General features: G+C 39.1%; 3 protein-coding genes across 5 annotated transcripts in view; all 3 read right to left on the bottom strand.

Moving 5' to 3' along the window:
- Positions 1-1,036, bottom strand: part of LOC134627367 (protein phosphatase 1 regulatory subunit 1A-like) — a 37,598-nt gene extending 36,562 nt beyond the window's left edge. Inside the window, exon 1 of the mRNA XM_063473384.1 lies at positions 676-1,036. Coding sequence (XP_063329454.1) covers positions 676-756 — 81 coding nt within the window. The 5' untranslated portion in view covers positions 757-1,036. The remainder of the gene's footprint in view (positions 1-675) is intronic.
- Positions 1,037-6,412: 5,376 nt separating this feature from the next.
- Positions 6,413-8,020, bottom strand: npffl (neuropeptide FF-amide peptide precursor like). Its single transcript, XM_063472794.1, has 3 exons — positions 7,871-8,020; positions 7,076-7,191; positions 6,413-6,533 (listed from the first exon to the last, which is right to left on the bottom strand). Exons 1-3 carry the CDS (start codon positions 8,018-8,020, stop codon positions 6,413-6,415), a joined length of 387 nt encoding a protein of 128 aa, XP_063328864.1.
- A 2,244-nt stretch (positions 8,021-10,264) lies between these two features.
- The window catches only part of itga7 (integrin, alpha 7), a 37,074-nt gene continuing 30,733 nt past the window's right edge, over positions 10,265-16,605 (bottom strand). For all 3 annotated transcript variants that reach the window (XM_063473381.1, XM_063473382.1, XM_063473383.1), the window contains exons 23-25: positions 16,182-16,280; positions 15,953-16,078; positions 10,265-12,422 (exon numbers count right to left, since the gene is read on the bottom strand). In XM_063473381.1, the coding sequence (XP_063329451.1) occupies positions 12,267-12,422; positions 15,953-16,078; positions 16,182-16,280 (381 nt within the window). In that variant the 3' untranslated portion in view covers positions 10,265-12,266. The remainder of the gene's footprint in view (positions 12,423-15,952; positions 16,079-16,181; positions 16,281-16,605) is intronic.

Genomic DNA, 16,605 nt, shown 5'->3' with positions numbered 1-16,605 from the left:
TGTCATAAAGTGGTGTTTGCCACAAATCAAGTTGAGTTGTGCAGTTAAATTACCTTAGAAGAAAAAGACCATTAATGATGAATGAGTTTAATTTATTCACCCTGTCAGCATTTCATTGCTGTAGGATACAAGCAGTCAGTCACTAAAGAAAAAAAACACTGACCTCCTAGAGTCATCAATATACTGCGGCACCCCCCTTAACCACCGCTGAGATACTATGCATCTCTGTAAAGCCGCTCACTGCGAGTGCAGATGGAAAAATCAATTATGAATTCATCATCTTCACATTAGAGCTGTATTCAAAACATACGTCAGGCTAATTAGATGCACAGAAGAAAATGTGGTCAACTTGAAGCAGCAGTTACTCATCAGTGTAAACTACAGCATTTGGGATGTAGCATGCTCAGCTGCTCAGCTCTGACTACACCTGCTTGCTTTGACAACTAGATTACATATACTTTAAATATGTGTTCAGAGATTTTGCAAATTGTTCCACGAATAAAGCAATTTTTTTCTTGCATCTTCTCTAGTCATCTTGATCCTTTTTAAAAAAAAGTGGGAGTAGTGCTCTAATCACGTCTCACTGATGCAAAGAGGAATCCCTTAAAAGTCCCATATTACCCACGCCTCCTGCTCCTTCCACCTTTCTTCCTGCCTCCTTTCCCTCCACCTTACCTGTTCAGCTGCCTCTGGGTCCAAGTGGGTGTCCAGTAGAGGGACGGTGAACTGTATCTTCCTAGGGCTTCCAGTTTCCATGGTGGCACTGTCTGTCAGAGAGGAAAACGGGAGGAAGAAGGGGATGATCGAGAAAGGAGAATCCGTATGAAACAAGGAGGATAAAGAGCTGAAAAATAAGTGAGCTCCAGCTTATTAAAAAAGAATCAGATTGTTTGAGTTTCTGTCTGACTCTTTTCTGTTCTTTACTTTTGCCTTTAAACACACTTTCCCCTAATTGCCTTGTTGTTTTGTGGCACCCGGTCTCTAATGATTTTCCCTATCTTCAACACCTGCTAGTGTCTCTATTCTATCTTCCCTCTCTGTCTCTCCAGGCTCTCAATGCTCAAGCAAGGGCATTCTCCGCAAGGAACACCTCTCCTTCACTCTCATTCGCTTTCACATCAAGTCCCGCCCTCTTTTCACATTTCTTTCCGTCTTTATTGGCTGTCTGAGCTCAGGGCTGTTCTGCAGCAGCCCCTGCACAGACGAGAGAGCGAGGATGACAAAGGCATGCTCTCTCGAAGGGTAGAAATGGGTAGGATTTATCCAGCCTCTTCTTCAAGAGTATTTTTAAAATCACCTGCCTACACATGCTTAAAAACAGCCTACGCTGTATTTTAGATACAAGTGGTCTCATTCAGAATGAGGTCAATACAAGCTGACATCTACACATATATAAATTTGTTTGTTGGTATATTTAACACATGCACAGTGTTCATTACTGAACAGCTCTGTGCATAGTCCCTACACAGATGGTACAGTTACCTGGGAATCATGCAGTATAATGCAATTCTGAGCCAATATTGACCATGTGAGAGAATAATCTGAGCTTATAAAAATAAAAACATATTGTTATGCACACTAAACAGTTCTTTATTTGCTGTAATGTTTTAAACAAAAGGGTTTTTCTCAGACTTCTGCAGTTTTCTGCCTTTTGTTTGATACGTAGGAACAGTTTGAGGCTGTGATGTGTGCGTGCGTGTGTGTTCTGTTTTTGAGGATTTCTTTGTTCATCACTGGCCGGGCTTGTCCTGTCTGACGCCTGGCCAGCACAAGCTTTATTGATTGTCTCTTAGCCCCAGTGTCCCTACACCACATGTCCACTGGGCCCCGATACCTGACACCGGCCAAGGAGCATACAGTGTGTCAAATGTGCAGTGCATTTTGGGAGTGAAATAAATATCAAGCGTGATGCCTTTAAACTCTGCTCTGTTTTAGGATAAATTTCAAGCAGGCGTGAAGAGCAAACTCAACTTTAACTCCACACTAAATATGAAAATTCTTAATATTTCTGAAGTACAGTCTAGTGGAAGAAAGCACTCTCACTGTTTCAAAAGACCATGCAATATCTTTTTTACGCATCTCTACTTCCATTTCAGCGTGAACAGTTCATCCAGAAACAGCAGACAACAAAGGAGCTCAGCAGGAATGAAGCAGCCACATGGGATGCACCATTTGCATCTTTTACAATAAAATTTGTATTTTGCTATAATTCCTCATTTTAAATGCTTTAGATTGGATGCTAGTCACTCAAAACAGTCTAAACATAGAGAATATTTTGGTAAATAATTACATCTTTTAAAAACAATCATGTAAAAATGAATAAAAACAACAGAATTCTTTGTGTTCTTCTTCTAATCGCAGAGTGTTTCTTGCTGTGGTGGGATTGCATATTCTTTGTCTTGTAGCTGGTAGTAAAGGAGTGAGAGCAATAATAAAAAGCTGCCAATGTAATTAGAGCCTTTACTGAAAAATGTCTCTGTCATCAAAGCAGAAAACTGTGTTAATAAGGGGCCGCGTGCTCTATGTGAGTGTGTTTGTGAGAGACAACAGCTGGCTGCACGTTTTCCAAGGCAGCCTCTGATGTGAGCAGTGAACGAAGGACAAAAGCTTCGTCTCTGCTGCTCCTTCACATCAGCAGAATTTTGTCTCTCTAACTCTTCTATTGAACTTTCAAAGAGAAAAGGTATTAGCCAATCACATAATCTTACAGAAACTGGGCAAGTCCTGTTTGGTGATAAACTGTTGGCACTAAACTATAATATACCACAGATCATTTTTATTCTAGTTCTGCCACACTGCTGTGAACGTGTTCCTGAATATTTCAAATGTGTAAATAATGTAATTTAGTTTAATTAACAGCTATTAATTAAATAGCTTAAAAACGTATTTGAAAATTTGGAGCGTACAGCCATGGGGAAACAACAATATATCCCATGATTCAGTATGTAGCTTGTAGAACCTCCATCAGCTGCAGTAACTTGTTATTGTGGAGGTATTTAGGCTCACGCCTCATTTCTTAAGTTCATTGAGGTCTCAGGACATTTATTTATGAACAGCTCTCTTAAGGTCCTGAAAGAGCATTCAAAGTCTGGACTTTGGATCACTGCAACACTTTGAATCTTTTCTTTTTCTGTCATTCTGTTTGAGATTTGCTGCTGTGGTTGAGAATCTGAATTATTTAGTGCTTCTAATTTAATCCAAAGTAAGACAGAAAAACAATTCAATCTGCCTACAAATACTACTTGAACCTCTGAAACCAATTTAAGTCTCAACTTCTTCTTTAAGTAAAGTGTAGACCTCCTATAATGTTTTTTTTTAAATGCATGCTGTCACTTTCTACTTTTTTGCTGCATGTAACAGCAATCTTCTTCGGTTTTTTTTCAATAGTTAAAGCTTTGTGTACTTTAATACATATGCAAATTTAGCGTAAATTTAAATATGCTTAATTTGACAGTTAGTGGGTAAAACAAGTAAAGAGGTGACAGGGAACACTAATAGTATAGTTCTTTAAGACAGGGCAGGGGCATGGAAAAAAAACTGTTGCCTATTTTTAGTGTTTCCAACATTTATTTTGTATATGTAGTGAAATGTTAAAGGTGCGGTTCAAAAATTTCCACTGCGTGCAGCAGAGGACAAATTCCCGTTTAACCTTAAAGGTACCTTTGCTTTTCTTTCCAAACAAGATCATTTGATCACACTGTAGCCATTAAAGCCTGTTGTGTGTGTGACAAATTGTGCTGTGTCACGGTCATGACCACTAATGGCTGAGACCTCCCTCTTTGCTGTTCAAGATGGCTGCCATCCAAGATGATGACCATGAGGGAAAGTGTAAGTGTGGAGGTCGAGTAAAGGTCATCGAACAAAAAAGAAAGGTTTCTCTATGTGTGCGTGTGTGTGTGTGTGTGTGTGTGTGTGTGTGCGTGTGTGTGCGTGTGCGTAAAACAGTGCTGCACACAGGAGCTGCCTAAAGCAGTCTTTATACCCAGTGTATCTGTCAGTCAGTCTGGGTTTTCGATCTCGCTCTCTTTGCGTCTTTCTGGTATAATTACTGCACACACAGATGTTTTGCCTGAACCCCCTGCAGACTCATGAAATTCAGATGAGCCGACTTTCTTTAAGTCAGTTAAGCTGATGAGCGGCTACAGCTGTGTGGACAACAGCACCTGCTCTCTGTCGTTTTCTTTTGTCTCAATATGTTTCTTGTTATCTCACATTTATGTCTCATTGTCAAAGCTGGTATGTAAGACAGATGTAAGTCAACGCCACGCATATCTTCAAGCACAAGTGAAAGCGGCTGAGGGTGTGTGGGGTGTTCCACGTGCTTAATGTGAACATTTAAGCAATCACAATTTCCAGTCTACACAGGCCACACCTGAACACAACTGACAAACTGCAGTCCCTCTAATGACTAATGTAGTCCTGCTCTGACAGCGAGGCAGTGCCCATAAACTCTAAAGTTAGATGTGGTTCCTTCTCGTCACGAGTAAAAACAAGATGATGATGACCAACTTGCTTAAAGATGCTTTGAAACAGCAGCCCTTAACGCAGTGCTGCTCATATTTCATATAGAGTCTCTGTTTATGTTTGATAAAGTACTCATATTAACAGGTAAATACTGTCATAGCTTTGCATTTATTTTCACATTTTATTTCGAATGTACTCAGTTTGATTCCAGTCAGCTTTACTTCCAGTCATCATCACCTGTAAGTAATCATCCAATCAGGGCTCTCTGTGTGCAGCACAGGTTCCCTTTGTTCTGTGCCACATTGACCGCAGAGCGTAACAAGACAATCTTACCTACTTGTTTTGTAACAAGGTTTTCATTTTTATGGTTCTTGTTTGTTTGTTTCATTTCTAATTAGAACTGTAAAGATCAGAGTCCTTAAAACTGAGAGAGGCCGGGAGCAATCTGCTCAAACCTGTGATGTTACGACAACAAACACAGATTAAACCATAAACAAGAATTTAAAGTTACATTTGATTAAAAATAACCAAAATAATAATAAAATGACTGAATCATTGGCCGTCAGTCTTAAAAAAACAACAACATTACTTATTTTGTCTTCTGGGGTGTTGCAGCAGAACGAGAGCTCGAGGTTATAAAAGACTCATTTTAAGTGGGATTGACATGCTTTCCTTCCCAGTAATTAGCTGTGGACACCAGTAATGTGTAGAGTAATTGCATGTTGCTGTGTTTTAATTAGTTGCATGCTGCTTCCCCAGGTGGCCTGTAAATAAGCCACAGACAGCAGCAGTGCAAGTCTGCAGAGAAGTGCTGACCATCACAGCACACTGAACACAGGATTTCCATCCTTATGCCACTACATTAACCCCCCGCACGGTACTGTTTGTAGAGAAATGAAAAGTACTTACATTACTATCGTATTTCTCTCTGTGTGTGGTCTTCACTGCATTTACATTCCCCTGATGTTTAAGTGAACCAGTGCAGACACATTTCAGTTATGCTCTTGTTTATGGCCGAGCAGATGTGAGTTACTGCCTGCAGATCCAGCAGATATAACACCGTCCTGCAAACAAACAAAAAATATACCATTTGTCCTCTGATGGAATTTAAAAACAAGGAAGGCTGATATAAAAAAACAAACAAAAAAACGGTAAGTGCTGGAATAAGAACTTCAGCTAAATGATTTTAAGCTTTTTAGGCTAAAAAAGCTCATTTATTAGTTTATGAGCTGATAAAACAGTTACAATAAAAATAATAAATGTTGGCTGGTTATAGCTTCTAAAATGCAGAATTCACCATTATCTTTTTTATTTAGAATCATCTATACAAACTTTTTAATTTAATTTTTAATATTATATATTTAAGTGGAAGATTTGGGGGGATTTGAGAGTTTTATTTGGACAAACAGGACACTTTAAGATCTCACCTTGGCTTGAGAAAACTTGGATTGGCCATTTTTACACACATTTCATAAAATAAAACATGATTAGCAACAGATTAAGTGGCCATACTTAAATGAACTCAACAGCTGGATTTATAAAATTTTAACATCTGTTTGTTCCCACCTTTCTTTAACGGATTACTGTGATATTTGAACACTGATAAGACTGAACACAAATACAGATGAAATTAGCATTACAAGATCAAAGTTCTTTATTTGAACGGAAGAACAACAAAAACATAGCAACTAACAATTTACGAAAAACATTTTCAGTCCTTAACATGCCGATCCAAACAATCACCAGTCACCATGCTTCGCAGTGTTGGAAATTCAAAGAAAATAACAACAATCATAATCATGAAAAATTAAGCTAGTGTCATCTTTCACTGGACACCAGGTGTAAAGTCAAGCCTAATGGGCTGGAACTTAGAGTGGAACAAATGTAGTATCTTTATAACTCTCGGCTGCTTGACCTTCCACCAGGGCAACACGGCATGCCTGCAACATTACTTCTTGCCAAATCTCTGGGGCACAGCCATACTCCAGATCTGACCGGGGGCAGCCTCCCAGTCACGGGATTGCATCTGATCCTCCAGCACAACCTGCCCTCTGGAGCTGCGGCCAAACCTGTGACGGGAAAAGCACCAGGAGTGGGAATTATTTCAATTAATTCAACTGCAAACTATGATTTTAGATAGATAAAAATCTGTAAACGCAGACCAGAAAATAAAAGGACTGTTACAGAGGAAGCGACAGTATAAGGCAACTGTTTTAGTAAGCCCCTGAAGATGAGACCAGTTTAATGAACCCAGCTTTGCCATAAGAATAGTTTTGACTCTGAACGATTTTTACAAATGGGCATTTCAAGTACATAATGGGTCATTTTGATCTTTTAAAATTCAGATATGGAAAGTAGTTGCAAATGGCTGAATGGATTTTCCTCTTCCTGTCTTCCAGTACACGGTGCGACCTACTGTATATCATAATCCCTATAAATAGTTACAAACTACCCACATATGGTGTATTTTTGAAGAAAGAATGGGCAAAAAATGATTTAGTGACAAGCCCAAACTACATCAGTGAACTTCCTATATTAGTGTTTTTCTGTAAACACATCTGATAGGAAAACTTGAAATGTAGATTTATACAGGCGCTGTGATGCCACTGACCTCTGTGGCTGATGGAGGACAGACTCCCTGGCTTCTCTCTGGGCTCCGTGCAGCAGGGCTCTCAGCAATGAAGTCAGCACGCGATCATCAGTGTCGCTATCTCTGTTTTCACTCTCCTGGAACACACCAGGACACATTTAAGGCTACACAAGCACACAGCATCGTGTCAAACTTTCTTTCTTTTTTTTCTTTTTTTTTTAAATAAAACATGAAGAACATCACAAACTTAAGGGGCTGATGACTCTAACCAGTCTGTCCTGCTGTGGCAAAAAGCCTTGAGATGTAGATATTAAGGCACCAAGGCTAAGAGATGTACACGGTGCACACCAAAATATCCATTCGCTTCATTTTATGCAAAGTAAAACCCAGATCTGTCCGTCCCTGCATGCCACAAAGAGAAAATCTAGTACTCGTGATCTTCTTGTCCTTTATCTGATTCGCTATCCTGCCCCCGACTATCTGCTCACACCAGAATATATAACAGTGTATTTCACACTGTTGCATGAAGAGGAACACCATCTGAAATCTAAATGGGCTGTGTGATTTATCCTGTCTCATTTGATAAAAGGCTCAAGTCGCATTTACATACAATCCTCTCAGAAAATGTTGGCATGTACCAGAGCAGGCAGTCCATATTTAAATCAGGCACAAAGTATGCATATTTTAAAAAATCACCACATGTGTTTCAGCGATAGGATTTCAATTTTAAAGCTTCAAATGATCTTGGACCTGACATAAAATAGACTGTCAACATGTAAGTGAAATGAAAATTTTTCAGTGGTTTGATTGTCTCACCAGCCCCAACAGGCGGTCAGGCATGCTCTCCTCTGAGCTGCCAGGCAAGATGTCATTTTTGTCCAGGCCGGCTTGGATATGAAGAGCCTGACTGACGCCAGCCATCGCCATAATCAGTGCCAGAAGAGTCACCGCTGCAGCTGTGTCCATGTTCTCAGACTTGAGAGGAGGTCAGACAAACACTGATGACAAATAGAGAAGAGGAAAGAGAAGAAGATGGCTATCTAAGCAGACTTGCTAAGAACGTCTTGTTTTTGTGGTGTCCTGGCTAACTTCAGTGCTGGTCACATCCTCAGTGGGTCTTATATACACCTCGTGGTCACTGGCTGGACGTCTCAGGAGAGCTGAAGAAAGATGCTACTGTACAAAGGGGAACAGGGGACAGGATGGAGGAAGAGCCTTAACTAGGTCCATTTAGCTCGGATCAGGCATTAGTGATGACTTAGCACCAGAGTGTGTTATTATGTGGCCCCCAGGGTCGTGCAACACAACTTCCAGTTATTAGACAAATAAATCCGTGCAAATGGACCCCGATCCACCCATCCCAAGGTAATGCACAGTGCATATATAATATAAAAGAGATTAGTCATGTGACTTCAGTTATACAGGAAGAAATTCAAAGCACACACTGTATTCAGAAGAACTGCAACAATTACCAAAAATAAAAAATAAAATGCATACGCTCTGGGCCTTGATGTAGCCCCTCAAATCATCGTCTGTATGAAACAAGCTTTCTTTGTAACTACCCGAACTTTAATCCTACTTTCTTCTGATTGGCTGCCCCTGACAAACAGAAGGTTTGAACAGCAGGTGGGTGGAGCTTCTATGCTCACAGCTAGAGCTGTGATGACCATATAATGGATCTCCCTTTCATGCACTGTAGATTATTTGCTTTCTCCAAAGCTTTATTGACATGAATGTAAAGTAAAGCTTGGGTCAATAATAAGACTCTGGCTCATCAAACCCTTTGCTTACACAGAGTTTTCTTTAACAAGCAGATCAAGGGGTTTTAGAAAGAAGCTTTCCCCCAAAGGAAACGATGCCTAAAAATGAAACACTTCATCTGTTAAACGTCAGCTCGCTTGCTTCCATTATCTTTCCAAGTAACACCAGCTGTTTTTTATTAGTGAGAGTGATACTTGCTTTATTAGGGGTACTTCTTCAGTTTAGTGTTGCCTCAGTGTGTGTGTGTGTGTGTGTGTGTGTGTGTGTGTGTGTGTGTGTGTAATAATTAGTCACTTCCACATCAACAGATTTGGCTCATCAAAGTGCCTAATGGGTGACAATCCGCTTAAGCACGCACGCACATACAGCCTCTTTTTAACTACCATGGCAACCAGGATGACATCTAAGGGATTCTGAGAGTATTAGTTTTCATTAATGAGATCAGAAGCTTTCGGATTACAGGAAAATCAAAGTTACTCACTCTGACTCACAAAAGCGAGTTTATACTGTTTCTAATAAGAGGACAAAAATAAACCCTTGTTTAGTTTTATGTGATCCCATTGCTCAACCATCCAATCATCCATCCATTTCTTACGTCTATCCCAGCTTTCACAGGGCCAGAGAAAAATAAAACTGTGCTCATACATGAGTTCATGTCTTTTATGCCTTTCACTGGTTTTCCAACAGTGTTTTGGAAATTTTGGGGGGGAGGTTCAGTGATAAACATGAGAAGGGCAGTATAGGTCTGAGATCTGTTCGCCAGCAGTGTGTCCATTATTTTGTTTCATTTCAGTGTATCTAAAAGCTGCAGAGGTACGGGGCATGCTGTTTAGCTTTGCATAAATATAAGTAATCAAGCTTCTTCTTCAAGCTAGTAATTAGGCTTCTTTAAGCTTGTTCAGAGCTTATTACTCTGGGTTTTTGTTACTTTAATAATCACAACATAGCATGATAATAAGAAAGGTAGTTTTTTTTTTAAAGTATATTTACATTTTTTTAAAACTCTGTTTTAACTCTTAATGCTATTAAGCTAAGCTACTGTCATGCTTCCAGCTCTGTATTTGATTTAGCTCACAGAATTAATCAGTTTCTCTAAATTGATTGTGTTGTACTCGCACAATAAAACTGGCTATTTTTATTAGTAATGCAATTTACTAATTTTATTTCTTACACCAATCCCAGCTGTCATAATGTAGAGTCAGGTTACATGCTGGAGAAATACTCTAAAGTATGGATATCATGTTTTCCATAATTTATTTTCTATAAATGTAATCCAACCGTTTCTTATACCAGTTTAAATTAATTAAAAACACAATACCTAAAAAAAAACCTCTTTAAAAAACTCATATCACTAATGGGTCTGAGTTAAAAATAAACTTGAAAATGATTGTAAGATTTAATGTTCCGTTTTTGACTTTTTTAATTTATCAGCCAGTGTGCAAGCCGACCACAGACCATGAATATTTATGTCACATAAACAAAACAAGATGCCTTTATTTCTTCTTCGAGAAGAGTTACAATCAAACATTAAAGACAAACCCATCTCATCTGCACCCCTTAATTACTGTCCTGTCCTGTTCATCTTTATGTTAACAAGCACAAATACTCAAGAACATTTGGGCAACATTTCCATGAAAAACAAAATAATTCAGATCTATTCCAGACAAGTAGTCATATTACAGCTTTTACAAAATTTACATGCGTTATGTTTTCGTTTTTCCCTCCCATTTAAAGTAACTACAGAAATAATGTTTTATTTCTCAGAGTGTTACCGCCACCTGGTGTTACATAAGAGAATTGCAGCTTTTACACATCCTTGGTTTTTGTCTGTACATCACTGGGTTTAAAATCTCTGCATAATGATCAAATTAAGCGGTCTGTCAGGTTTACCTAAATTTTTTTTTAAATTTTATTTACAACCTTTAAACAGTGCAGCCAATCCAAAGAAATCAATAAATAAAACACCGAACAATGACCAACAGAAAATCTGGGAACATCAGAAAAAGGACATGCAGCTAGTATAAGATTGTCCAGCAATACCTAAAAAAAATCAAGCTGACCCTTCATGCTTTACATCCACTGCATCAACCCAGATTAGATCCAAAGAGTCTGGTTCTGATACACATTATGTTCGCGCTGCTTTGTTCATGTAAAAAACAACAACAAAGGTTTTTCCCTGTCTTCATGTTGCTTCAGTGCAGGAGGGATGTTTACTTGTCCACCAGTGTCCAACAGATGTTTCAGGGGAGTATGATCTAATTTGCAGTAGCCTTGCGTTTGTAACCAGTGGCACACCATCTGCCACCTTTACAATAAGGCACTTGTACGCAATTAGAAGTGTCAGTAACAAAGTGAAAGGACTGTCATACTGGTACGAGTGGCGTACATTAACAAGAACAGTGTGACAAGCAGGTTAATGCAGTCCAACAAAAAAAAAAACAGATCTTACCTGGTGAAACATCTTTACACTACAGCTCATGAGAAAAATATGGCGGCATCACTCAGACATCACATTGTAACTAATTCACTCATTCGTAGCAGTATAGATTTTAAATTGAGGCTACAGTAAGTTTTCATACATATTAGATTTTTTTACACTGTTATGTCATCATAAGACATCCATAAAAAAAATCTACCAGAAATTTTCATATACAGATGAAGAGCACACGATACCTTAAATATTGCTTTTTTTTAAATCTGACACATGCGACAACAGTGCTCTGGTCGTGGCTACGGCATGTTATAGGTTGTATTGTGGTTTCTTGTTCTTATTCAAGTTACTCAGGCAATTGAACAAAGCCCTACAAAAGCTATTAATGAACTTTTTAAATGGCTTCTTGAGCCAACCCAGAGTAATCGTCGAGCCCAGAAGACAACACATTCATCGAAACACGAACATCCACCCACCCAGTGCTTTAACCAGTACTAAAAAAGTCATTTATAGATAGAAAAATGCATTTTCTTTTCATTGCCCATATGAATCTTCAGTCTTACAGTAGTTAAGGCAAAAAGTAGTCTTTGTCATGGGCACTGGCTTCTTTACTATAATGTCCAGTATATCTGTGTGTGTCTGTTATGATCTGCATGTGGTGCTCATGCATGTCTTTGATTTTCAGTCCTTCTTTCTGATGTCAGACAGTGAAGCAGCAGTGAGGGCTGGGGAACGTACTCAGCAGCTCGACTGGTTTTAATGTTGTTGTAGGCCTTCAGTACAATACTATGATATTGATTTAGACTAAATATGCTATGTAAGGCCTTCAGTAGGCTACAGTATTGAGAAAACGCATCAGTATGTAAGCAATGATGAAGTAAAGTGTGCACAACATTTCGTGATCCCAGTCTCTGTGCACTTTTTTAGTCAGTTAATTCAACAGCAAAGACATAATGAGTGCTGCACATGGTGATTTTTTTCTTTCTGTTTTTTTAAAGTCGGTTAGGGCATCAAAGCAGGTTACGAGGTCCCGTCGCTCCAGTGTGTGGCCCATTCCTTTTTTTGGACGCCTCCTGACTTCTCAGTCTGAAACTGAGGCCGGTCCTCGCGAGGAATCTTCACCGCGTGGTACTGAGGCAGTTTGTCCTTGTAGTGCGCCCGTCGGAAGAAGCCACACTATTGACCCAGGGAGGAAAGTGGGTCGGAGTGCACACAGAAGAAGGGAAAGATGGATGGAGGAGGCAGAAGGGAAGGAAAAAGAATTAACCAGTGCCACTTTTAAGGGACTGTAATAACTACAGTTGTTAAACTGTGTTTGAGGAGGTGCTATATTACTCAATAGCATGCCTTCTAAGAAAGGTATCCACTCTTATTCATTGCGTTTAGGTAAAGCTTTATGGTGCATCTCACAGATAAGAAGGCAAAGTGATTACCTGATTACCAGCTGCAAACAAAGTGAGTTTTTAATAAAAAAATAAATTTAAAACAGCACACCAACCAAAAAGCACACTCTCATGCTCAACATTTATAAACTTGCACCAGCCTGAAGTGTCTGCGATTAACACACCAACACACTGAAGAACCACTAAGCAGATTTACACTCATCAAAAGGAACAAAGACATCCACTGATCCTAATGACAAGTTCAGTCTGGCACCTGGAAAAGTTGATCAGTTATTGAATGCATGTCAAATCGTTAATAGATTTGTAGGAAGAGGGGACCGCGCCGTAGAAATGAACAGTCTTCTGAGAATGATGCCAGAATGAACAAGTGCAGATAACTGAAAAGTAAGAGGCACAAAACACAGCACAGCAGGCATGTTAAAGCCTTGAAGGAGAGATGGCTGGATGGTGTTCAACAGGCACAGATTAGGTGAATAGAAAATAAAGGTTTTAAATTATTTTACAGAACAAAACACCGAAAACAGTTTCAGTGATCCAACAACTGAGACTAGCAAAGTAGCTGCTCATGGGAGACATTAATATTAAAGGTTGTTGTTAAAATAGGAGATATTTAGGCTAATACCTAGCATTAGGCTATAAGTGCAACTAGCCACCGATGTAGAGATAGCAAATATGTGTTTCTATAATAAAGTATGATGATTTCAGACATTTTAGGGGAATTAAATACAATGAAAATAGCTTTTTTTAAAATTGGGATCAAATCATGAATGTTGGCAACACAGTTCATATACGCTAACTGGCCACTTTATTGGGTACACCTGTACAGACGCTTGTCAGTTGAAAAGTCTTATCAGTCGGTCACATGGCAAGATCTCCGTATATTTAGGCTGACAGAAATGGCCAAGATGACCTGCTGACATCTATGTCTTTCATAAACTGATGATTTGCTGGGATTTTTCTACACAACCATCTCCAGGGTTTACAGAGACAGTATCCAGTGTCCTGCTTTGTTGGCAGAGGAGAATTGCCAGCGTCCTTTGAGCTGATGCAAGGCAACATTTAAATAACCCCTTGTTGCATGCAAGGTATTCAGGATAGCATCTCTGAATGCACAATGCACTGAACCTTGAAGTAGTTGAACTCAAGCAGCAAAAGGCCACATTGGCTGCTGCTGTCAGCTAGGAACAGGAAACTGAGACTGCTCATCAAAACTGGGCAACAGAAGATTGGAAAAACTGATGAGTCTCAATTTCTGCTGCAACATTCAGATGCTCTGTCTTGGTCAGGTGACCAAGACAGATGACCAAGTGCAGCCATAGTCTGATGGCTGCTTCCAGCAGGATAATGTTCCATGTAACTCAAATAATCTGAAACTGGTTTCTTGAACCTAACAATGAGTTGCCTCAACAATCAACAATCACCAGATCCCTTTAGGGTGTAATGAAATGGGAAATTAGCATCATGCGTTTATAGCTGACAAATCTGCAAAGTGTGTGATGCTATCACATAAAAATGGACCAAATTCTCTGCGGAACATTTCCAGGACCTTTTTGAATCTGTGCCATGAAAAATAAGGCAACTCTAAAGGCGAAAGTGAGTGCAACTAGTGAGGTGTACCAAATAAAGTGGTTGCTTAGTATAAATGTTTTACCTATTTAATAAAGGTTTAATTTAAAAATGAACAGGACACATAAAATATAAGCTAGAGAAATAATTTTATACCACCTTATGGAGCTAATAGCCTCTTATTTTAATTCTCAATCTGCCTGCAAACATTGTGCTGTAAAAATGAGTGATGGCAGAAACTAGAAGCCACCTTTTGTCTATATTGAAGAATAAAGTAGGAAAATGCTAAGAATCAGGTAAATCTGTCTTTTTTTGTCATTATAATGTTTTTCCTTTCTACTAATAGAAACAGGAACAAAGGTAAAGAAGGCTTTACAAGAGATCAGTTCTCTTGTATCTCATGTGTCACTGCTATGATGCCACCTGAGATCATCTGAGCCTACATTTGCTGTCATGCTGTAATGAACACCACCGGCCTTCGAGTGAATTGAGGAACAAAGGCGACTGCAGGTGAAGATTTTTACCGCTTGGAGTGAGAGGAGGAGGGGAGAGCAGGCCAGAGGGGGGTATACTTTATATTATTGTTCTGTCGCCTGCTTCTCCGCCTCCGAGGGTTGGACCCCCAAATGGGCACGGTAGTACTCCGTCTCATAATGGTGGCGTCGCTCACTGCGTTTGAAGAACCCACACTGGGGCGGGGTAGTGGGGAAAACACAGATATATAACAGAGGGGATTCCCCGATAGAGGTGAGGAGGAAAGAAAAGGGAACAAAACACAGATTGGAGCGTCACACAGAGGACAAACATGAGGACAGAAGAGGAAAGGCACAGGTGAGAGTGAGCTGGAAGGAATAAAACATTTGCAGGAGAGACTAATAATGGACGGCCCAGAGTGAAGGCATCTGCAGTGACATCAAAGAGACGTCACTCAGGATCCTACAGCTGTTGAACTTTGATGGAAAGGAAAAGAGTACTTGAGGACTAGTTAACTTACTTTACTAAAATATTCCAATTTACTGTGACTCCTCTTCCACATTTCAGGTGGAACTATTACTGCTTTAAATCCACTGCTATGCAAATGAACCCTGTAAGGCCTGTAACTGTATCCTACGTGTTTTTAGACCTCTATGTCATCAATTTTTAAATTGTAAAAGTAATTTTTAAGCAATAAACTGCAAAAATGATACACTAAGAATATCATACTCATGTGTTATGCAAACAGTAAGTCATAAGTGCATAAATGCAAATTGACTGTACAAATTTATATGATTTAATTTTTTGTGCATCTAAATTTTCATGGTTTTGGCTTCACAGGGTTAACATCTTATATGACCTGCGATCCATCTTAGAACAAGTGCTCACTTGCTAGTTAGCAAGCACTACTTTATACAAATACAGAATAAGAATTTTCTCTAATAAATTGTGTAAATTATTAAATTATAAATTATTAAGAATTATTATTTTTAGTATTACAGAGAAAGTGTTTTCTACTCAATTGCCACCCAAAAGTAAATTGTCAATTTTTAATGTATATTCTTCTCTAGGATGTATATTTTTTGACATCCTTTTTCACATAAAACATTACTATATAAACATTTATATGTAAACCTGTTCCATGTCTTATTTTTTTTAATCTTTTCACTACTGTTAATGATAAAGACCTACAGTTGAATAAAAAGACAAAAAACACAGTGAAAAATTAAAGACAGTAAGACCATTTGAGATCTGATGGATTACCTTCCATAGCATGAGGACCAGCAGTGCCAGCAGCAGGACACCTGCCAGGATGGCAATGAGGATAATCCACCAGGGGATCCAGTACTGGTCAGTAACACCGTGCTCGGGATAAATCATCACTGAAACCTGATAAGGAAGAAAGGATATTCAGCTCAAAGCTTGAAGCAATGCACAAACAGCAACTTAACAGTAAAAATGTTTATTTTTTAAATGAATGTGTGTGAAGTACCAGTGCAGCAGCATCCTTAAGGACCAGATGTTTGATGCTGGACTTCACAGTGATGTTGGCTCTGACCAGCAGCTCCAGAGCACTGACTGCTGGGAAGTCCTAAGAGACAGACAAAAACAAAGCAAGTAGCAAGTTTGTGTTTAAAAACAAGGAAAACTGCACCGAGAAACATTAAAATTTTAGCCAAAGCAACATAATGTTGGCTCTACTAATTACATCATATAAACTATTCACACAGTTTTATAAAACTAGTATTAGAGCCAAAACTATGAAATAGTGAGATTTAAAGAGAAAACAAACTAGACTCTATTTCCTTTAGGTGCTGTGGCTGATCCCTTATTTCCTAAAGGATCACTACATCAGCGGTCCCCAACCTTTTTTGCGCCACGGACCGGTTTATGCCCGACAATATTTTCACGGACCG

Source organism: Pelmatolapia mariae, linkage group LG5 (assembly GCF_036321145.2).
Source record: "Pelmatolapia mariae isolate MD_Pm_ZW linkage group LG5, Pm_UMD_F_2, whole genome shotgun sequence".
In the NCBI taxonomy this organism is placed as follows: Eukaryota; Metazoa; Chordata; class Actinopteri; order Cichliformes; family Cichlidae; genus Pelmatolapia; species Pelmatolapia mariae.
This window is presented reverse-complemented; position numbering and strand designations above follow the sequence as displayed.

Excerpts from the sequence above, each read along its gene's own strand:
- npffl (XM_063472794.1), bottom strand. The coding sequence starts at position 8,020 with ATGGACACAGCTGCAGCGGTGACTCTTCTGGCACTGATTATGGCGATG. Across the intron at positions 7,192-7,870 it reads CTGACCGCCTGTTGGGGCTG|GAGAGTGAAAACAGAGATAG; the intron begins GTGAGACAATCA and ends GGTGTGTTCCAG. Across the intron at positions 6,534-7,075 it reads GTCCTCCATCAGCCACAGAG|GTTTGGCCGCAGCTCCAGAG; the intron begins GTCAGTGGCATC and ends TTCCCGTCACAG.